Source organism: Staurois parvus, unplaced genomic scaffold, assembly GCF_062004578.1.
Source record: "Staurois parvus isolate SC_StPar_1 unplaced genomic scaffold, SC_StPar_1.0 ptg000321l, whole genome shotgun sequence".
Taxonomy (NCBI): domain Eukaryota; kingdom Metazoa; phylum Chordata; class Amphibia; order Anura; family Ranidae; genus Staurois; species Staurois parvus.
In genome coordinates, this window is record NW_028318117.1 from 10,295,752 (window position 1) to 10,319,797 (window position 24,046).

At 44.0% G+C, this 24,046-nt stretch overlaps 1 protein-coding gene across 1 annotated transcript; it reads left to right on the forward strand.

Annotated features, from left to right (window-relative positions):
• Nucleotides 1-2,457: 2,457 nt before the first annotated feature.
• TXNDC17 (thioredoxin domain containing 17) lies at nt 2,458-20,077 on the forward strand. Its single transcript, XM_089683793.1, has 4 exons — nt 2,458-2,704; nt 6,776-6,857; nt 18,237-18,312; nt 19,178-20,077. Exons 1-4 carry the CDS (start codon nt 2,560-2,562, stop codon nt 19,244-19,246), a joined length of 372 nt encoding a protein of 123 aa, XP_089539919.1. The 5' UTR covers nt 2,458-2,559; the 3' UTR covers nt 19,247-20,077.
• Nucleotides 20,078-24,046: the final 3,969 nt, after the last annotated feature.

The window sequence follows — 24,046 nt, forward strand, 5'->3', positions numbered from 1 at the left end:
GCGCTTAAAACAACTAGTATAAAATCACAAAAATTAAAATAAAAGAAGAAGAAAACAGCAGCTGAACACCAAAGAGGTACCATATGAACCTTCTCAATAAAAATGCATACAAGGGAGAGGTGCAGCGCTAACTAAATGAATAAATATACTTATATACTTGATAAATATAAATATAAATCAGTAAAAAGTGCTATTAAAGTGCAAAACGGTGACTAAATGATGGATATAGTCCATATCGTGCTCAGAATCCAAGAGAGTCCTTTAAGAGCTCCAATCCCTGGATTCGTGGATGAGGTGATAAAAGTAAAAATTGCGCACTCACCAAATGCGCAATTCAAATGCGCATTCAAAGCTGATATTCCAAGGTCCTCATATGGATCTGGTCAGATCTGGTCATGGAAAGCCCTCTGTCACCTGGTAGTGTATTCCACACGTAGAAGAAAAGGCCGCTCTGCAGATGTAAAGGACTCCCACCTCTGGTGGTGAGATCACATCCTCACTTCTGACACCACGCTGATAGGTTATATCCTTTGGTAGGTACACTTCTGCTGTCCAGCTTCCGTTCAACCAGAATTGTCAAAGTGCAAACTAGCAATGCGTTGCCCTATTAAAAATATGACGCCCTCTCACTAGAACTGCACATGCACGCTCCCTGGGGCACGCTGCGATTGGTGGTGCACTGTGTCCCTGGGACACAGTGCACCACCAATCTTCTTATGCTGTATGTTGTAAATATATCCATTTGTTCTGTTTGTGGTTTTATATGATGCTTTCACAATCCACAAAGGACATCTTTTTACAATATTATTAGGATTGTTGATAAATAAATGTAACTAGCATATGCTGTACAATCACCGAGTACCCCTGAGGAATTGTATTTTAAAGTGGGGACTCTGGGTAATTGGGAAGACACAAGAGTAGGTTTTCTTAGTAAATGTTCTTTCTTCCCACTAGTACTACCTCGCTTGCTTGCTTTACAAATGATTCTTAAGTTGGAACTATAGGTAAAAGATTTTTTTTTTTCATTTTGTATAGTGCAAGGCATAGCAGAGCCATACAGAGCATTGTGTTTACAGTGAAGCACACACACAGCCAAGATAGTGAAATAGCACACAGTTAACCCTTTGATCACCTCAGATGCTAACCCCTTCCTGCCCAGTGTCATTAGTACAGTGTCAGTGCTTTTTATTAGCACTGATCACTGTATTGGTGTCACTGGGGATGTCAGTGACAAGTTAGTTTCCCCCCCCCCACTATAAGTCGCTGATCGCCACCATTACTAGTAAAAAAAAAAAATCCCATTATATATACGGCCATTTGTAGATGTTATAACTTTCATGTAAACCAATTAATTACACGTATTGGGATTTGTTTTAGCAAGGACATTTTGGCCTAAATTTATGAGGAAATTGGATTTTTTAAGTTTTTACTGGGCATGTTTAATAGCAAAAAGTCAAAAATATTGTTTTTTTTCTCAAGGTGATTGTAGCCGTATTAGTGCACTTGCGACAGAAACAATTCAGTACTGTCCGTGATACTTTTTTTATTTCCACTAACAAACAATTTTGAGGACAAGCTTTTGGGGAGTGTCCCCTTCTTCAGTACTGCCTGGACCTTGAAGAAGGGGACACTCCCTGAAAGCTTGTCCTCAAAATTTTATGTTAGTGCAAATAAAAAAGTATCACGGACAGTACTCAATTGTTTCTGTTTTTTTTCTCAAAATTGTCGCTTTTTTTATTTATAGCACAAAGAATAAAAACCGCAGAGGTGATAAAATACCCCTGAAAGAAAGCTCTATTTGCGGAGAAAAAAGGACGTAAATTTTATTTGTGTACACTGTTGCATGACTGCAATTGTCAGTTAAATTATTGCAGCCCTGTATTGCAAAAATGGTCTGGTCAGGAAGGGGGGAAAAACCTCTGGAGGGCAAGTGGTTAATATATATGGTTTTTGATAAACGTTTGGGTTAGTGCAGAGATTTCCATTTGTTTGGTTAGGTCTCCAGGCAGTGGTTGTTACAATAAAGTTCATTTAAAAAAAATGGACTGGCGGTCACATGTTTCTTGTCAAAAGTGCAGCCAGACCCCTCTACATTGAGAGCTCCACTTTCGACAGGAAACATGTGACCTTCAGTCCACTTTTTCTTTTTAAATTAACTTTAATGTAACAACCAAAATCGGACTAGAGGTCACATGTTTCCTGTCACATGTAGCTCCAGTCTGTAGCCAGACCCCGTTGAGTAAATGAGGCAGGTAGTTTTGGTTCCGCTTTCAACCAATGTGTACCGAACTAAAGATGGCTGCCTGTGCTTCATTCATTCAGCATAACCATGCAGACATGCAAATATATAGTAAATATTCACATGCTGTAGCTGCTATCGTACAAATCAGGATCTAAAGCTGTTTATTTGATGGCAGCTCTTTGTTGTGATTAAAACATGTCTGCATGTGATTAGTGATGGCTCCACCCCTTTAGGTGTGGGGAGGCAGGAAACTTCAGCTTGCAGCTGAGCATCTGCTGGCAGAACAGGATAGCACAGCGTGTCAGGGATCGTCAGCCATGGCTGCATGCACGGAGGTGAAGGTGCACGGGTATGAGGAGTACTGCAGGGAGGTGGAGAAGTACCGGGGGAGGACGGTGTTCGCTCTGTTCTGTGGGGATAAGAATGAGGACGGGGTGAGCTGGTGCCCGGACTGTGTAAAAGGTGATGTACCCTCTATGTCTACACCATTGCTTCCATGTGGCCATACATAGACAATACTGGAATCCCCAATATCAGGGCCACGTACTGTGATACGTCTGGACAGGACTTGGAAGTCTGCATGTCACTCCCAGGACCTACACCTCCCATAGGGACAAAGCATATCCCTCCATAGTGTGTACCTGTCTCAGTTAAGAGCACTAAGGGCCAGTTCACACCACAAAAATGCTCTCCGGATTCGTTTTTCTTTCAGTTCACACCACACGCAGTTCCGGTGCAATTTTGAAAAATGCAGCATGTTCGACTTTTTTTTTTTTTCTGCACCAGAAATTGACTGCACTGTTGGGAACTAGGGTCATTGGAATACACTGTGCATGCACTTTTGATGCAGAACAAAACCGCACTGGACTGCATCTAAGGCTAGGTTCACACATATTCAGTTTGCATTTTATTTGTTTCTGCAGCGCTTTTTGCAATGTGTTTTTGATGCATTTTGCGCCTTCCCCCCCCCCCCCCCCCCCAACTTGTTGCTAGGCAGGAAAAAAGTGTCTTACGCATCAAAAACGCACTACATGCTTTTCTCCAGCATCTCTATTGAAGTGTATATTACCACAAATGCAATATTCAGCACATAAACAATCCAGTAACATGGGTAGGATCTGATCCACATACATATTAGACATTGCTCTGTTTGGTGAAGAATGTATCAAAGTTCCCTTAATTATTCAAGCAAAGATCACCCGGATTAATCATTAGAGCAGAGCTGAGTGTTGCTCTTCCTACTGAGGCACACGTGTTTTGCAGTGAACAGAATTGCTTTTAAAGTGAACCCAAGAACAAAAATGTACTATATTGCAGTCCTTAGATGTGGTGGCTGCATTTGTTTATTTCTTGCCTATTACATTTTCTGCAAGTACAGAAAAATACATATCGCTTTACTACATATACAGTGTGTTGGTTACTAACTGTTCGCTGAACTGAAATGTCAAACAATGTTATCAGCTTTCCAATCTTCCGTGAACTATACCAGTGCTTCTTAACCTTTTTTTTTTTTAGTCAAGGCACCCTTTAAAATGCTGCACAATCTCGAGGCACCCATTACAAAATATAAAAAATTAAAATAATACTTTTACAGAACAAAGCAACATCTGCACATGTAGGACACCCAACATTTAGAGGTGATTTATTCTTCCAAAGCAAATACACCTTTGGACACTGGTACTGACTAGTATTCCATTGTTTCTCTCCTCCCACAGTTTATTTCTTTCACTCATCTAGTGTGACCTCAGTGCATATAGAGAGGAGCAGAGAAGGGAAAAGCAAGGTTACTGTGCTGGTGCCTGTCATGATCACGGCGTCAGATCCCAGAACTTCTCACCAAACTCGTGACCAAAAGACTAGCCGATCTAAAACCGTGATATCACGTGCGTAACAATGCCACACCCAGCTGCACCCTGCACAACGATTTTCCAGCTAATTGGACCACAATCGATATACCGGCAGCCTGAATGCGATTGTAACTGGGTCAGGTTAATTACGCAATTAACCCTTCACACTGCCACCACCTCCTTTTTGTACGGAGAGGAAACTCGGCAATATCAGCTAGAACACTATAATGGTTGAGATAATCGTCTGTATACCACGGTTATACAGAGGCTTAAACAAACACAGCAGCGTTCTCTTTAGAGGCAGAAATACGTAAATTGCAATACAGAGCTATAGAAACAGTTCAACACTTTCAGAAGGAAAGATTTATTACTTAAAGATCAAACGGGTGCAATAACAATATTTACAGAAAAAGATGTAACTAAGATATATATATATATATATATATATATATATATATATATATATATATATATATATATATATGACCAACAGTACAGCAAAGAGATATCAGGGAGGGGTGAAAGAGTTAAGGTACTTGCCAAAGTCCTGGGTTAGCAGATCCAAGTTTCAGAGCGAGAGGGCACGGGTCTCCCCAGGTGGTACTGATATTATAATGGGAGACCTCTTCAACTCTTAGGCTTGACAGCCTATTTGTAGTCCCCAGCAGGGGGTGTCTCTGAAGTCAAGGACCAATACCCCATTTAGGGCATGGAGGTATGGGTAGATACCTCAACTAGAGCCAAAATCTCTCATAACTCATATTTTGGCCCATAACTTTCCATCTGCACAAGTGACATTCCACCCGCGGGTAGATTATTATGCAGACACGTTTGAGGATTGATTAGATATGAATTATGAAATTATACACTGTACAGTTCACGAGATCTACTTTTCGGCTTTCCTATGTATTCGAGACAATGTGAGTGACCCACCAAACTGCTCGCCTTCTCGTGGCCAATCTGACGATATGTCCGGTTTTTATGCAAGTCTCTCATATTCCAAGATATGAGACGTAGGGGAAAAATGGATTTTAACAAAGGTTATCTGGTCGTGTTTCCTGGGAATGTTCTTTGAACTCCGGGGAAAGCTTGCTTTATCTTATACAAGGTGTTAAATTGCACAGGTTCTTTGGACAGGTAGGCCCTGGCTCAGAGTGGTGTTTTATAGCTCTGGGCTCCCTGCTGGCTTTAGCCTGTCAGTGACCCACAACCAGATGTCACTGTGGCTGAACAGAGAGGAAGGGGGAGAATGAGGGGGGGGGGGGGGCATGGCGAACTCTTACAAAATGGAGGCCTGCGTCAGTCTCTGGGTGTACACTGTACAGTGCCTGATGTCCTTCTTTTCTTATCTGATGACATCATTGTTCTGTCGCCAATGGCTAGAAAGTTGTAATGGTGCACAAAGAAAACCTGTGGTTTTGTGTAACTAAAAGGCAGGCTAGAACCACCTGTTGGCTTGTATACCATTATGGGCAATTTTTAGGCATTTTGTCAAGGCCACCCTGAAGAAACCTGAAGGCACCCTCTTTGAACTACACAACCACTCCACCTTATGTAATAAACATGAAGGGGGGGGGGGGTGTTTGTAGTCAAAATCAGCAGTGCAGCCTGGGATGACGACACTACTTCTCTATAGGTACGGTAAATGGACATTTGTCCCTCTTAAGACAGGAAATGTGTTACTAGCAGGATCACCAGGTGTACAAAAACCTGAAAAAAGTGCACTTTTGATTTGAGATTTAGATACGCTTTAAAAAACATTATTACATGTTAAAGATTAATTATGAGGGGAAAAAAACAGTTCTGGCTCTACTACACAAATCATTGTGGGTCGCTCACTGTACACCTTCTACACTCACAAAATGTCTTGCATGTGCGGATAATTATTCTTATTATACAGGATTTATATAGCGCCAACAGTTTGCTCAGCGCTTTACAATATAAAGGGAGACAATACAGCAAGGATACAGTTCAATACAAGAGGGATAGGATATACACACAGTATCTCACAGAAGTGAGTAATATCAGAATCTTCGCTACTCCAATCACAGAATGCCTTCTGTTTTCATTGGCACCAAGTCCCCTATGGTGTTGCTCACTGCCTTACCCTATGTGACACCACAGGGAGCTTGGTGTCACTGGAAATATACAGCAGCTTCAAAAGCTGATAGGACAAGAACAGAAACATGGACAGCATTTAAGCTTGCAGGGTTGCATTTGGAAAGGCACTTTACATTTTTTTTCTGTTTCTAACTCCAATAACATGCACAGGGCAAACATTCTCCCTAGGTTATGTTATTTTAATGGGAACTTGTATGAAGTAGGTGTTATCAAAGTTTGGTTGCAAAAGAGGCACCATTTTAGCTATGACCCATTGATTGGCTAACTCAGTCGTTTGTAGTGCAAGCTTTTGAGGCAGACTAACATCTTTTTTTAGGCCTCTTCTTGCCTGAAGAAGAGGTCAGAATGCCTTAAAATCCAAACTGCTGCAATATTGGAAATGCACAAAGGAAGACCCCCCCCCCCCCCCCCCCGTTCCTTCGCCGTCCTTTTTGTCTTCAAATCTGTTCTGCCTTATTAGCAATGCAAATTGCATCCTATTGTGAAGAATGTTACCATTACATAAATAAACATCATATTAGATCATATATCTTATCCTCTGTTCATGTTATATCTTTTGCTCTAGCTGAACCAGTCATCCGAGGGGAAATGAAGCACCTCCCAGAAGGCTCAGTCTTCATATACTGTCTGGTTGGAGAGAGAGCATAGTAAGTCTAAGGCTTAACACACACACACGTTACAACCAGACCATACAATCTCTGGACTTTAGACCTAATGACATTTTTCAGTACTCCAACAGAGTTCATGTAATGGAGCATAAAATTGATCTGAGATTTTAGAGTTTTCTGCCCCCAAGAAAAAGTACTCCTAGTAGATATATTTTGTCGTCATGGTAAAGGAGACCCATCAAGTTGAACTTGTTTTTTGTGAACGTCCTGGAGGGTGTCACGGAGTGTATATCTTGAAAGCTGGACTGTTTTAAAAAGGCAGGTTGGGGTCACAGAGAGGCAGACTTAATGTAGTTCTAAAGGCTCAAGGTTTTTTACCTTCATGCGTTCTATGCATGAAGGTAAAAATCCTTCTCTGTGCAGCATCCCCCTAAGTCCCCCTTTTGATCCAGCGATGTGCACTGGAGTCTCGGCTATCCCTGGACTCCCTCTTTTCATTGGCTGAGACAGAAGTGGAGCCATTGGCTCCCACTACTGTCACACACAGCCAGTGAGCCAATGATAAGTTCAGAGAGGCGTGGCCGAGCTGCAGCTCTGTGTGTGGATGGACACACGGAGCAAGTTGTTTCCCCATAGCAAGCTGCTTGCAGTGGGGGCACCCAACAGGAGGGAGGGGCCAGGAGCGCCAGCAGAGGACCCGAAAAGAGGAGGATTTGGGCTGCTCTGTGCAAAACCACTACACACAGCAGGAAAGTATAGACATGTTTGTTATTTTTTGTTTAAAAAAAAAAAAAATAAGCCTTTATAATCACTTTAATTGTGTATTAGTCTAGTGTATTTAATTATGTACTAGTCAAGTTTAAAAGGCTAAAATCAAACCTATGTGGCTTACAGCCAAAGTTAAAGACTATAGATAAGAAAAGTGCTTTTATTAAACATAAAAATGCAGGAACACTATCATTGTTTAAACATTACAAAGACTATAACAGAATATGCAAAAAGGAAATAAAGGCCACAAAAATTGAAAACGAAGGATAGATTGCAGAAGATAGGACCAACCCCCACAAATTCTTCAAATATATTAATAGTAAAAAGGTCAGGTCCGAGCATGTAGGCCCTTTACAAAATAATCTAAAGTGGGTGACTAGGGACAAAGAAGGCAAATTTTATGAAATCCCTTCTTCAGCTCTGTGTATACAAAGGAGCATAGGGGAACTCTTGTCCATAATGAGCATGATATTGACACAGCCCCAGATGATCCACAATGGCTCACAATTGATATTAGAGATGAGCGAATTATTCAAAAATTCGATTCGGCTGATTCGCCGAATTCGCGGAATAAATTCGATTCGAGGCGAATATATTCGCTGCTTATTTAACGTGTAAAAAGGGTGTTTCTAGGCTTCAGAGAGCCTTTATATTAGTGCAGAACACTGTACCTTTAATTTAAATGCCCTTGGAGTCTGCTGGGGAAGAGAAATAATACTGTCAGTCAGTATGACATGCAGATGAGTGCCGTCGATCTTAGAATAACCGCACACTTCACTCATTTGGGCAGTCACGGGGCCAAACCAGAGTGTGGAGCCACAGTGTGGCGGTGGAGGCAGCAGCAATGGGAGGCCATACAGCACCCTATGACAAAATGGAACCCACCAGCAGTGTGAGGAGACCTGAAAGTGGCACATGGCAGAGTGTGGCGATGGAGACAGCAGCAATGGGAGGCCGTACAGGGACCCATGACACACTCTGGACCTGGCAGCAGCATGAGGAGGCGGTACAGGGGCCCATGACAGATTACGGGCCTGGCAGCAGCATGAGGAGTCGGTACGGGGGCCCATGGCAGATTACGGGCCTGGCAGCAGCATGAGGAGGCGGTACAGGGGCCCATGGCAGAGTGGCGGAGCGTAAGCAGCTAAAATTGAAGGCCATACAGAGGCCTATGTTAAAAAGTCCCCCCAGCAGCAGCGTGGGGAGACGACTAATAGTCGTCGACTATCAAGAGTCCAATGGCAGAGTGGCGGAGCAGAAGCAGCTTCAATTGAGGGCCATACACAGGCCTAGGTTTAAAAGTCCCTCACAGTTAATTCCAATAACGAACTCTACTCCTCCGTGCAATCTACTTACGAGACCCTGGGTAGGTCTGGGTCCAATTTGTGGTAGAGACTGGTTTTGTTCAGCCATGCTTGAGTGAGTAATAACAGGTCTGTGCTGCCCTTTGGTTTCTGGCTTAATGCGCACAACACTGAACGTCCCAGCGTTTGTCAACGATTTGCCGTTAAGTGATGCAAACCCGCTGAACCACGTTCATGAGGAGCCGGTACAGGGGGCCATGAATCAGTATGGACCTGGCAGCAGCGTGAGCAGACGACAGAGGCACATGGCGCAGGGTGGCGGTGTAGGCAGCATTATTCTGAAGCCATACACAGGCCTAGGTTAAAAAGCGGAAGCTGTCAGCAGGGTGAGCAGACGACAGAGACACATGGCGCAGGGTGGCGGTGGATGCAGCAGTATTCGGAAGCCAAACACAGGCCTCGGTTAAAAAGCGGAAGCCGTCAGCAGCGTGAGCAGGGTGGCGGTGGAGGCAGCAGCAATGGAAGGCCATACAGCACCCTATCACAAAATGGAACCCACCAACAGTGTAAGGAGACCTGAAAGTGGCACATGGCAGAGTGTGGCGATGGAGACAGCAGCAATGGGAGGCCGTACAGGGACCCATGACACACTCTGGACCTGGCAGCAGCAAGAGGAGGCGGTACAGGGGCCCATGGCAGAGTGCCGAAGCGTAAGCAGCCTAAATTGAAGGCCATACAGAGGCCTATGTTAAAAATAATAACATGTTTGGGGCATGATTCATGGCGGATTTAGTCAGTTGTGTCAGGAACTGGTGGTTTGAAATCCAGACTAATCCACGCCTGATTCATTTTCACAAACGTGAGTCTCTCCACACTTTGGGTGGACAGTCGTGTCCTCCGCGGAGTTACAATACCTCCTGCCGCACTAAACACGCGCTCCGATGCCACGCTACTGGCCGGGCATGACAGCCTTTCAAGGGCAAATTCAGCTAGTTGGGGCCAAAGGTCAAGTTTCGTTGCCCAGTAGTCAAGGGGATTGTCTACCTCGGTTGGCAGGGTGCTGTCCAAGTAGGCCCAAGCCTGTTGTTTGAGGTCCTGCTCCAGGTCCACCTGATGCTGCTGCTGCTGCGGCTGGTTAGTAGTTTCCTCACTGCGCTGGTGAAGAAAGCTACTCATCATCGACTGCAGACTGAGGCAGCCGCTGCTGGTGGAGCTGCCACTGCTCCTACCACCCCACCCCTCCCCTGCTGCCATGGCAGGGCCCACCGGCCCACCGTGTCTGAGGATGGACGTTGGCGCAGAAAGGCAGAGACCAACTGACTACATAGGTGGTTTTTATAGTACTTTATTTTGGCCTCCCTCTCAGCAGGTGTGAAAAAGGCCACCATTTTTGAACGGTAGCGAGGGTCCAACAAGGTGGACAGCCAAAAGTCATCCCTCTGTCTGATGGTTATTATTCGGCTGTCGCTACGCAAGCAACCGAGCATGCTATGGGCCCATTGTGCCAAGGAATGCGAGGGACTCCCTGCCTCCATCTCCACAGCATACTGCCACGGTGCGTCTGGGTCCTCTGTCTCCTCCTCCTCCTCTACCAGATGCTCCTGCTCCTCCACTCCTGTCCGCTGAGTGGAAAAACCACCCATTTCACTCAATGGTTCCTGAGCACCAATGTCCTCCTCTACCTCCTCCTCTTCTTCCTGTCCTGCCCCCACAGGGGTCATGTGGCGTTGAGATCTGTGCGCCACGTCTACCGCACCCTGACCAGCCATTGTTAACAGCATTTGTTCCAGGACGTGCAACAGAGGAATGACGTCGTTCATCCCATAGTCCTGCCGACTCACGAATAGCGTGGCCTCCTCAAAGGGCCTGAGCAAGCGGCAGGTGTCACGCATGAGCTGCAAATGGCTGACATCTAAGTTACACAGGGGAGTACTTTTATCCGCTTGTAACATCAGGAAATCGGTGATGGCCTTTCGCTGTTCGTAAAGGCGGTCTAACATATGTAGGGTTGAATTCCACCTTGTTGCAACGTCGCAGATCAGGCGATGCTGTGGAATTCCGTTCTGCCGCTGCAGCTCAAGGAGGGTGTGCTTTGCGGTGTAGGAATGGCTGAAATGCATGCAAAGTTTACGTGACATTTTAAGGATGTCTTGCAGTGGGATGGTGGATTTTAGGAACCGCTTGACAACCAGATTGAACACGTGAGCCATGCATGGCGCATGGCACAACCTTCCTTGACGCAGAGCAGACACCATGTTCTTTCCGTTGTTGGTCAACATGGTTCCGATTTTCAGTTTGCGCGGAGACAGCCATCTGTCGATTTCTCTGTTCATTACACTGAGAAGTTCCTCCCCTGTGTGACTACGTTCGCCAAGGCATACCAGGCGCAGCACAGCGTGACACCGTTGCGCCCTGCACATGTGATATGCCGGGTGGGTAATGGGACTTGGCACGGGGGTGGCGGCTGAGGACACGGCGGAAGAAGAGGTGGTAGAGGCGGACATCTTTGCTGGACCAAGGACGTGCAAACGTGGAGGCAAAAGCGGCGTGACCTGTCCAAGTTGCTGGTGCGGCTGTGCCGGCACCACGTTCACCCAGTGGGCCGTAAATGACATGTACTGTCCCTGACTGTAGTTACAGCTCCACATGTCGGCGCTGCCGTGCACTTTGGCAGAGACCGACATGCTCAAAGACTGGCCCACCATCTCTTCTACATGTGAATGCAGGGCTGGCACTGCCTTTTTGGCGAAGAAATGCCGGCTTGGCACTCTCCACCGCGGCTTGGCACAAGCCATCCTTTCTCGGAAAGGTGCTGAGTCCACCACTTGGAAAGGGAGGGACTGCAGCACCAGCAACTTGGACAGGAGAACGTTCAGCTTCTGCACTGTCGGGTGCGTGCTCGCAAACTGTTGTCTCTTGGAAACGGATTCCAAGAAAGACTGCTGACGGAATCCGTGAAGAGGAGTAGCAGGAGAAGGAGCATCTGAACGAGCGGAAGATGCCAACGAGCGACAACTCCCCTCAGCAGAGGTGTTGGAGCCTTGACTGGCTGATAGAGGGCGATTGACGTCGGGTGACGGAGCAAGTAACGGAGCGGGTGATGGAGCGGGGGCTGGGGCAGGCAGAACCGTCGTATCTTTATCACGGTTTTCCCAGGCCACCGAATGGCGACGCTGCATATGCTGACGCAACGCTGTAGTCCCAACATGGGCCCCCTGGCCACGCTTGACTTTCTGGCCACATAGTCGACATACGGCTACGTTTACTTCCTCGGGCGGCTTGACGAAAAATTGCCACACCGCCGAGTAGGAAACTTTGCCCCCGCTACTCCTCACTGGCTGACTGCTACTTCCTCCGTGCACACCGGCACCACTACTGGCCGTGGTGGTAGGCTGCAGTGGAGCTGGTGCTCTACTCCGTGGCCGTTGGCCTCCACTGACACTGCTGCGACCCTGCTGCCTCCTGGGCAACCCACCGACTGTTTTGCTCGCTGGCAAGCTGGCACCCTCTTCTCCTGATGATGCGGAAGCAATAGCCTGATGACGACGAGGCTGCCAAATGCGATCAGCCTCATCATCATCAATTAGGTTCTCCGCGTCACTACTAGCCCCCTCGGCTGCGTGTGGGTCAGGAGACAGACCTGTCTCTAGACCGGCTACCGAGCCACTCTCCTCGCCAGTACTTCTTCGCCTGGCTGCTGAAGAGGCGGATGTCTCCCCCCGTTCCTGACCGCCCTCTGTTAGCTCTTCCTCACTGTACAGTGGGGCTGAGCCCACAGCATGCGATACTTCGCTTGGTGAGGGAACACCAAAGGACAGGGGCAGGTAGAGGACACGTGATTTCAGTGGGCTTGCTCCCGGGCCATGCCAACTAGCGGTTGTGTCTGACGTACCCACCGACCGTTGGCTGTAGGTGTCAGAGGTGACCTGGGAAGAGGAAGACGACCGAGTCAACCAATCGATGACGGCAGGGTTGTCGGTGGAGACACGACCGCTGGATGGCACCGGGAGCACTGGCCTCTGGCTGCGACTAGTGCTGCCTCGACCCCTTCCTCTGCTGCCACGTCTGCTCGCTCCTGAAACATTGCCTCCTCTGCCACTCCTCTGCGTGTTGTCTGACATACTCTTTAATTCAATAGTGGTTGTGAAGCAGAAAGTAACGATTCTGTGTCCCCGAGTAACGATTCTGTGTCCCCGAGTAACGATTCTGTGGCCCTAAAGTCTCTGTGGCCCTAACTCTGTCCCTAATACAGACAGGTCTGTCTCTCTTGAATGACCGGAGGCTAATGGAGAATTCTAAGATGGCCGCAATTTATAGCTCCACCATTACACAGTGCTGGCTGGCTGGCTGCTGATTGGCTAATGCGATCACATGTCATGAATGAATGCATTATGGGTCAGCGCGCCTTGTCTGCGCGCCTTCCCAGAGATCCCCACTCCGTCGCCACACATGTCGCCGCCATTTTTGGGAAAATTCGTGCATCCGAAGTTTGCTAATTTTCGGATTCGGCGCGAATCGAATTTTTCCTGATCTTCGAAATGAATTCCACTTCGCCATGTTCGATTCGCTCATCTCTAATTGATATGATCCAAAAATATTTAGACAGAATAAAGGTGAATAAAGCACCTAGACCAGATGGCATACACCCACAGGTCCTTAAAGAATTGAGCTCTGTCATTTCAAAGCCATTGCTTCTATTTTTTAGGGCCTCTTTAATGACTGGCATAGTACAACTGGATTGGTGTAAGGCCAATGCGGTGCCAATATTTAAAAAGGGGTCAAAATCTTTACCGAGTAATTATAGACCTGTTAGTTTAACTTCTTTAGTTGGGAAGATACTGGAGAGTTTAATAAAAGACCACATTATTATTATTATTATTATACAGGATTTATGTAGCGCCAACAGTTTGCACAGCGCTTTACAATATAACGGGAGACAATACAGCAACAATACAGTTCAATACAAGAGGGATAGGAGGGCCCTGCTCCTTGGAGCTTACAATCTAGGAGGGAGGGGCTAGTGGTACAAAAGGTAGTAAGTGTGAGGGGATGGACTGATGGGAAGAGTAGAAGATTCCATTATTAGCTGAGGGCAGGATAGGCTTTCCTGAAGAGAGTTTTTCAGAGATCGCCTAAAGGTGAGCAGAGTAGGCGATAGTCTGATAAATTGGGGTAGAGAGTTCCAGAGGATGCGGGAAGCTCTGGAGACGAGCATGGGAGGAGGAGACAAGGGAGCTAGAGAATAGGAGGTCTTGTGAGGAGCGGAGAGTATGGTTTGGGTGATCTTTAGAGACAAGATCAGTGATGTAATTTGGGGCAGAGTTATAAATGGCTTTATACGTTATTGTTAGTGTTTTGAATTTTATCCGTTGGGCAACGGGAAGCCAGTGGAGGGATTGGTAGAGAGGGGTGGCAGATACGCAATGGGTAGTAAGGTGGATGTGTCTGGCAGCAGCGTTCATGATAGACTGAAGAGGGGATAGCCTGCGATGAGGTAGGCCAATGAGGAGGGAGTTACAATAGTCAAGGCGAGATATAACAAGGGAGTGAATAAGTTGCTTAGTAGTTTCCGAGGTTAGGAATGGGCGTATCTTGGAGATGTTGTGGAGGTGAAGTCTACGAGATTTAGACAGCGATTGGATTTGGGACTGAAAGGACAGATGGGAGTCTAGGATTACACCTAGCAACCTGGCATGAGGGGAGGGACTGATGGTTGTATTGATTTTGATGGAGAAGGCGGGGGAGGGGGCACGGGCTGGAGGGAATACTAAGAGCTCAGTTTTGGAAAGATTGAGTTTGAGGAAGTGGAGTGACATCCATGCCGATATGTCACTTAGTAGGTTAGTAATGCGAGAGGAGACTGAAGGGGTAAGGTGAGGGGTAGAAAGATAGATTTGTGTGTCATCAGCATAGAGATGGTACTTAAAGCCTTGGGAGTTTATCAAGTGACCAAGGGAGGAGGTGTAGATGGAGAAGAAAAGGGGTCCAAGGACAGAACCTTGAGGGACCCCAACAGAAAGAGGGAGTGAAGAGGAGGAGGCAGCATTATAGGCAACGCTGAAGGAGCGGTTTCTAAAGCGAGCAAAATCCTTCACAGTAAGAGCTGTAAAAATGTGGAATAGACTCCCTCAAGAGTTGGTTCTGGCCAGCTCAGTGGATTGCTTCAAAAAAGGCCTGGATTGTTTCTTGGATACACAAAATATAACTGGATATTAACATTTTTAGGTAAAGTTGATCCAGGGAATATCCAATTGTCCCTTGGGCATAAGGAAGGAATTTTGTTTTCCCAGCAGGAGCAAATTGGATCGTGCTTTGCTGGGGATTTTTTTTTTTTTTTTTCCTATGGTTGAACTGGATGGACTTTTGTCTTTTTTTTCAGCCAGACTAACTATGTAAGGCCAGGTTCACACCTGCACATTTTTTATGCATTTTGCAGGGACGCAGAGCATGCTATTTATCATGATTTCCTATGGATCACGTTCACATCTAGGTGTTTTTTGGAAAGGGTCAGGGACTTCTTTTTCTGCAGCAGTTTGCGTTTTTAGTCCAATAGACTTCAATGGAACCTCATTTAAAATGATCTGTCACCTGCTGTGTCCATTGGACACCGTCAATGACCGATCTGTGTGCAGGCCTGTTGCCGGTACCATGTGACCAATCACAGTAGGTCACATGGCCATTGTAAACAATGGATGACTTCCTTGTATGCAATTGTGTTGCTAGCTGTTATTGGTCACAGTAATCGCATGGCATAGACTGGGCCAATCACAGCCCATCTGTATCTTGTGATTAGCTGTGGCCAAAAAACACATAATGAATTGCTTTAAATCAGTTAAATGCTTGCCTATATCAGTGAAATTCATTTCTTAGGCAATCATAATGTGTAAAAAACAAAAATACTGATAACTTCTACAGTGTAGTACAATGTTACTATGGTAACAATATATTACTCTGGTCAGTGTTTTATGAGAAAAAAAAATTGGTGACTGTGAAAAAAATATATCTTTTACTACATTTTTTTTTTTTTCCTTTTTTACAGTCAATGTCCCTGATCACTGCCACACCAGTTATATGATGAAACTGTACTGAATTGGTGACAGTATGTTAAAAGAAAATGGTGAAAAAATTATTTTTTAATTTTCCAAAACAATGTGACAAATTTACGTAGAAAAACTCACCATGCCTCTTACTAAATACCTCGGACTGTCTACTTTCCAAAAAGGGGTAATTTGGGGGATATCTGTACTGTCCTGACATTTTTGGCCCTCAAGAAATGAGGCCGTCAGTACATCAGGATTGATCGATTTTCAGATATATGTCACAGTTTGTGGACTCTATAACTTTCCTACAGACTAAGAATGAAACACTGATTTGGGTTATTTTCACCAAAGAAATGTAGCCGTATACATTTTGGCCTAAAATATGGAAGAAATATTTTTGCAAAATGTTATAGCAGAAACAAAAATGTGATTTTTTTTTTTTTTTTTTTTTCCCTTCAAAAGTTTTGGTCTTTTTTTTTTGCCGTTTTATTTAGCAAAAATTAAAAACCCGGGGGTGATTAAATACCACCAAAACTATGCTCTAGTTGTGTGGACAAAATGATAATTTTGGTTACAGTGTTGCATGACTGCGCAATTGTCATTCAAACTAACAGTGCTGAAAGCTGAAAATTGGTCTGGGTAGGAAGGGGGTAAAAGTGCCTGGTATTGAAGTGGTTAAAGCACCATTTTTTTTTTTAACCGCTACTTACTGGGTTGTGACTTATGCACAGTTCAGATACTCGCCCACCGAGCAGATCCAGTGATGTCTTGTGTGACATCATTGGGAGGCTGCTGGCTCTTCCGGTCTCAGCCGGTGGCCCTTCCAATGATGTGATGGCAAGGGTAGTGCTAGGTGCACTGACTGATTTAGATGACATTGACTAAAATATTAAAGGAGAAGTATAGCCAAAGCTCTTTTGGCTGTACTTCTATGGATCACAGGAGTGCAGTTTGTTCTGCACTCCTGTGTCTCATTTTCAGCCGATCGTGGGCTAAAGCCTGCTGTTGGCTGACGTCACAAAGCTGGTCCAGGCTCTGAAAAGATACCGACTATATGGTTGGGGGTCACACAGATGCCTGGACCTGCAGCTGCTTCAGGCTCTCAGCAAGTCTCTCCCACCCCCTCCACAGCCCAGCACTCCAGTGAGTGCTGGAGGGACATTGAAGAGAGCCGGTGACTGACAGTCACCAAATCTCTGCAGCCTGAAGACTGAGAGCTGAGCAATGAGTGGTCTTTGATTGCTCAGTTGTGGGTCTTAGAACCAGCGGGATACAGATACAGCATCAGACTAATGCTACAACCACCTACATGAGTATTTTTTTTTTTTTTTCTTTTTTTGCTGAAAACCAAACTTCTCTTTTAAAGCCAAACTCAAGTTAACACTTTTTTAGGCAGTTACAACCATATTTATTCTTTTTTTACATAAAGTTTAACATGAATGACTAAAAGATGAACATTGTAAGCACCCCTATCAGGAATCATGCAAATGGATTGTTTTGCCTATTGCCATCTAATCCCACCATTTTGGGGCACCTGGAAGGCACATGTGCAGCATCTAGACCTACTTGAAGCCTGTCAATAGCTACCACTAACCCCACACGTGAAACAAAAGCCTGTTTTTATCATGTAGTATGCTGCCATATATAATATGTTTGACTTCTTTTACCAGCAGCTAGCACTGTCTTGGAAGCTGTAGCCTGTCAATCACCTTGGAGAGAAGTAGCTGGGGAGTGGTTTGCATTCTGGACTTCTGTGCTGCTTATGGGTGTAGGCACATGGAGCGTGTCAGGCTGTAGTCCCAAGCAGGAGCATTCTTGTAAAGGTGGTTCCATGGGATCCTGGATGGCAGCAGAGCCACCCTAAAAATGGAAACTGAGGGGTGTGATATTTAAAAAAAAAAAAAAAAAAAAAAAAAAAAAAAAAATCGAGTTGCTGCAAACAGAAGTCAGACATGAAAAAGTGTAAGTGCAAAAGTACGATGTGGAAAACCACTTTTCATGTAGGGTTAATAAATATTTTAAAGCCTGGAATATCCATACAAGCCAATGTATTCAGCATAAAGTCAGAACACATTACCTCCTTCCAGGTCAGTGTCTTATAAAGTATTGAAGCCTCCAAATCAAAGTTACAGGCAACTAGCATTTTTAAGAAGACCTTTCAGCAATGGTAGCCTACTTATTTTCTCTGTAAATGTTTTATTTATTTTAATGTTGCCTCCAACATGCAATTTGTCATTGTGGCTTCATGTTGTAAGTCCTTGTCCACATAACTGTTAATAACGAATTTACTGTCTGCTTTCATGCAGCTGGAAGGATCCAAATAACGATTTTAAAAAAATCTTGAAACTTACTGGTGTTCCCACTATTCTTAAAGCTGGAACGGTAAGCTTATTCTTATTGAGTTTTTTCATAAATTTCTCCATTAGAACTGCACTGTGTCAACAAACTGCCTGCGGAAATTTTTTTTATTTGCATTTTATTATTATTATTTTTTTTTTTTTTTGAGTAATGCCAATCGACAGTGCTGGCTAAATAGAGAACACAAACTGCATGTGTACAGATAGATACAAATATACTGTAGATTGCTTTTTCAATCAGTTAAATTAGTAGTGATCTGCTAAAACCACTAGGAAATATTAAAGCTGTACTAAAGTCAGGAAGTCTTCACATGTAGGATAGGTGGGTCTTCTTCCTGATCCTGAAGTCTGCGTTGTGCAACTTCCTGCCTGTTTTGCTGAATGTATTGCATTCCTATTTATACTTTCAATGTAGCTCTGATTCTGATTGGTGGCATTTAGAAAGTAGCTCCACTGAACATAGTTCTGATAGATTGATACATGGCCATACCGCTGCTACATATTTATTTGGCACAGAAGTATGCTTTATGAATATGAATTACTCTTCACTGGCTTGGGACTCTAAAGCTGACAGAGCCCAATAAAACTGAATGAGAAAAAAAGTTGGTAGAAGAGACTGGTCACATGGGCTGTCAGGCATGTAACCGGCTATCTTCCAATCAAGAAGTTCTCTCTGCTGCACTATAAGGGAAAGCAGATGGTGGGTACTGCTATCCACTTTCCATTATACAGCAGCAGAGAGAACTCTGTGCAAAAACAGACCAAAATAAGCCATGCAAACTATTTTCAATGTTTAGTGAATTAGTCTGTTTTTAAGCAAGGGTTTTGCCTATCATTGCTTTTCCTCTGCTGCTGTTTTGGGTTGTGCTAATCTCTTAACTCTTTTCCAGGCACAGAAACTGACTGAAGAAGAATGCTTTAAACCTGATCTAATCCAGATGCTGTTTTCAGATGAATAAACATTTTTGGAAAGTGGTTGTTTGGGAAACTATTCGATAACTTTATACTGGGAATGTATTCAAGTAAAACCATTGTGTGCTTTTACCAAACATGGAGTACGCTGGTTCAATCATTGCATGAGCTTTAGGCCTCATGCACACAGCCACTTAGCACGTCCAGTGTGCTGATGTGTAAAATTTCCAGCACTTTCTGGTACTTGGTAAGCTACAAATACCATGTACAGCTGCCAGTACAAGTGAATGACTGTACGAAGCCGTGCTCTGGTAAATGCCACTGGCTTCTGATCAGCATTTACTTATTCGTGTGTCGCTTCTCCCCAAAGTGACATGTTCATGGAGAAGAACCATATGCACACATGCGGGTAAATGTGATGCGAAATCGGTATTTACCTAAATGGCCACATAGTCATTCACTTGTATTGGCTGCTGTACACAGAGTGTGAGCTTCCCTGGGCACCAGACAGTACCAGGTTTTACACCTCTGCACACAGGAGTTGCTAAGAGTCCATATGAATGAGGCCTTGGTCATATTTCTCAGCATTTGATTTTTCACTTGAAAAGAAATAAGTTGTGCTTCCTTGTTCTGCTGGCAGGACTTATAGAAATGCAAATTTCACATTTCTTTTATAGGATCCATTTATAAAGCGCAGCTGGGTTCCACACAACTATATCTACTTTTTATACTCCTAGCTATACATTCTGTGTAGGTTATTTGAAAAAAGTATACAACTCCTAAAAGTTTTTTCTCAAAAATAAAGTTTAAATAAATTGTGATTCAGGCTCATAAAGCAAATGAGAATTTCAATCTGTATAATAAAGAAATAAAATAAATCCAGTGTGTTTTATGCTTGTATAGGTTGTCGCTGGGCATACTGTGTATTAGAAAGCATATAATAGGAACAATCATGGGGCTTTGTCAGTCAGTACTTCTTTTTGTTGCATTTATGATCCGTGTGCTGACAGAGTATTAGCTTAGTAATATATTCACTGGGGAATGACAAAATCCTGGCACTTATCGACTGTTTCATTATACTTTGTGTGTTTAGGAATTTAAAGAAAATCAGTATTTATGGGACTTGAATGGGCAGACCATAAAGGCAGCCATCATTGTATGCACTTATTTTTAAAGCTGTTTTTATATTAACCACTTGCCCTGCTGAGGATTTACCCCCCCCCCCCCCCCCTTCCTGACCAGCCATTATTTGCATTGCGGCTCTGCGTTACTTTAACTGACTATTGCGCGGTTATGCAATGCTGCACCCAAATGACATTTATGTCCCTTTTCCCACAAATTGAGCTTTCTTTTGGTTGTATTTGATCGCCTGTGCGTGTGGGTTTTTTTTTTTTCTTTTTAATTTTTTGCACTATAGAAAGACAATTTTGAGTAAAAAACATTATTTTTGACTTTTTGGTATTTAAACATGTCCGGTAAAAAAATTTAGAAAATCAAATTGTCATAAATTTACAGCAAAATGTATTCTGCTACATGTCTTTGCTAAAAAAAAAAAAAAAAATAATCCCAATACGTGTAAATTAATTGGTTTACGTGAAAGTTATAGCATTTACAAATGGTGGTGTATATATACTGGGATTTTATTTATTTTTTGCTAGTAATCAGCAACTTATAGCGGGACTGCGGCGGACATTCTGACACGGGGGCGGGGAATGACTTGGTGTCACTAACTTCCCCAGTGACACCAATACAGTGATCAGTGCTAAAAAAAAAAAAAGTGCTAAAAACACTGACACTGTACTAATGGCACTCGGCAGGAAGGGGTTAACTGTGCGCTGGGAGTGTTTTACTAGGGGGCTGTGTCAGTGTGCTTCACTGTAACCACACTGCTTTGGATGGCTGTACACAGCCATCCAAAACAGTGTGCCCGAGCTGACGGAGGAGAACTGTTAGTAAACAAAACAGTTCTCACCATCAGATATCCTTAGAAACCACTGGGCGCTGGCGAGTAATCACCGGCCAGCACTCGGTGATTGACGGCCACAAAGGACGGCACGGGTAGGGGAGCGTGCACGCCCCTACCCGGAAATGCAAAGTCATATATATGTGATTTTTGCACACCTGTGCCGCCCTGTAGCAGTATTTCTGCTATAGGAAGGTTGTGAAGCAGTTAAAAATAGCCTGGTATATTTTTGCAAATGTGTAACATTCAAAACCGTTAATACATGTCTGTTATCCGCCAACAGCTAGGAAAACAGTATGTGGACATACAGGGCTTCCAGGAAGTTGTGTACCTGAATGGCAATGACTTTATCTAAACAATCAGCAGCTCATAATGATAAACCATCTCCTGGAATGGTCTACCCTTCATTCTGAACTCCTGTGAACAGTATTCGGCTGACAGCAGGCTAAAGGCCACTGTTTGCTGACGTCACTGAGCAGGTTCAGGCTCTGGAGAGATTCTGACTTTCTGTCGCGCTCCACCTAAATGCCTGTACCAGCTGCTGGCTCAGCCTCTCAGCGAGCCGCTGAGAGTCTAAGCCACCTGCTTCTGCCCCATCCACAGGCCAGGAGGGGTAGAGTAGAGAGTTGGTGACTGTCAGTAACTGAAGACAGAGAACTGAGAGATCAGTGGTCTTTGATCGCTAGGTTTCGGTATTAGACAGGAACAGATGCAGCATTGGATTGTGTTGGGTTTTTTTCTTTTAAAGATTAACTCTGGGATAAATATATATTGCCTAAATCAAAGGGGCATGGGTATTCTTACACAAATCTTGGTGTGTTTTGTGCATGTCTTCCAAACCTGTGCAGTAATCCAGAGTGAAACTTTTCCTCTACTTATGCAGGGTAACTGTTCTTGTATCCACTCCCTCTTGTAGTAGGAGGGCCTCTCCCACAGCTCTTCTGTTTGCACAGGCTATGTACAGGACAGTGTTGTCACCCCAACTATTACAAGGTAATAACTGGGTATGTAAAGTCATTTGTGCACACAAATAACCATTAATAACCAATTGGCTATTAAGGAATATACACTGTTCAACAAAATTAAAGGAACACTTTTTAATCAGAGTATAGCATCAAGTCAATTAAACTGGGATATTGATCTGGTCAGTTAAGTAGCAGGGGGGGTTGTTAATCAGTTTCAGCTGCTTTGGTGTTAATGAAATTAACAACAGGTGCACTAGATGGGCAACAATGGGATGACTGCCAAAAAAGGAATTCTTTTACAGGTGCAAGTCACTGACATTTTTTTCCCTTCTCATCTTTTCTGACAGTTTTTCACTAGGCTCAATGTCATTACTGGTAGCATGAGGTGATACCTGGACCCTACAGAGGTTGCACAGGCAGTCTAACGCCTCCAGGATGGCACATCAATACATGCCATTGCCAGAAGGTTTGCTGTGTCTCCCAGCACAGTCTCAAGAGCATGGAGGAGATTCCAGGAGACAGGCAGTTAATCTAGGAGAGCTGGACAGGACTGTAGACAGTCCTTAACCCATCATCAGCACCGGTATCTGCTCCTTTGTGGAACAGGATGAGCACTGCCAGAGCCCTACAAAATAACCTCCAGCAGGCCACTGGTGTGGAGTAACTGCCTGTCTCCTGGTATCTCCTCCATGCTCTTGAGGTTCTGCTGCCTATCTTGAGGTGGGAAAATGGCAGGGCAGTACAAACCCCCTCACCTCCAATGACCCTTTTTTTGGAAAGGACACCCCAAGAATTTGCTGAGGCATGCTGAGTCCATGGAACGGTTTATTTTTTGTCACAAATTTTGGGAAAATGACAAAAAAAAGTTTGTGTTTTTTTACACAAAGTTGTCAGTTAAATTATATATTGTTTCTGGAAGGGTTGATCCCTGTTGCCTATCCAATTTCAGAATGAGCCAATGTTTATGTATTATATTCTAAAACTTTCTGTGCTGTATGTTGTAATCTAAGAGTATAGCTAAATCTTGTTTTTTTTCCCCCTCCTTCCCTGTGCCTCACTGTGGTAGCATATTCTGCCTATTTATGCTAGTGACCTGGTTGATTTGGTCCAAAATGGAGGGTTTTTAAAATCCCTTTTGGAGGAACTTGTTCATCAACATTTTTACTTACTGTGACAGAAACAATTGAGTACTGTCCGTGATACTTTTTTTATTTGCACTAACATACAATTTTGTGGACAAACTTTCGGGGTATGTCCCCTTCTTCAAGGTCCAAGCAGTACTAATCACAACGTTTTAGCAGAATGTTAGAAGAGATGTGGGGGATGAAAAAGAAAAGCAAAAAAAAAAGAGAGACTAGAGATAAGACACAGCAAAAGCAAAGACTGGGGGGGGGGGGGGACAACACTACAGAGGGAGTCATGCTTGAGGTGATAGTCAAAAAACTTGGATAATGATTGAGGACTCCCATGTCCAAATTAAAGCCGTTATCTCTTGTGTCAAATAGAGTTATCATTCTTAGTTCAAATGTTTTTCTTTCCTGAATGGATTTGAAATTTCCTTTAAGAACTAAAATATTGAGGTCTTCCATTAACTTCCATCACCTCATTGCTTACTGTGAGAAATCCTCTTCTTTCAAACAATTCCTCTTTAATCTTATTAGTTGCCCTTTAAGTAACAACTATCCTGAGAGACATAACTATTCCTATCTGTTTTCCTAAATTAGTTGGTCTTTATTATCTTGTTGTTTTCGATATTCAGGGCTAGATCCAAGTAGTTGATCTCCTTATCACTTATGGTCCATGTCAGTACTATATTCTTGTTTTTAGTGAGGGGTTCCCATAATAAACCACTAGATGGCACATTCTCCATAACTAATTTATTTTAGTGTCCTGTGCATTTGGAGTTATTTATGTTTTTT

Coding starts and splice junctions, on each gene's coding strand:
- TXNDC17 (XM_089683793.1), top strand. CDS start 2,560: ATGGCTGCATGCACGGAGGTGAAGGTGCACGGGTATGAGGAGTACTGC. Junction 6,858..18,236: donor CTGGTTGGAGAGAGAGCATA/GTAAGTCTAAGG, acceptor GCTTTCATGCAG/CTGGAAGGATCCAAATAACG. Junction 18,313..19,177: donor CTATTCTTAAAGCTGGAACG/GTAAGCTTATTC, acceptor ACTCTTTTCCAG/GCACAGAAACTGACTGAAGA.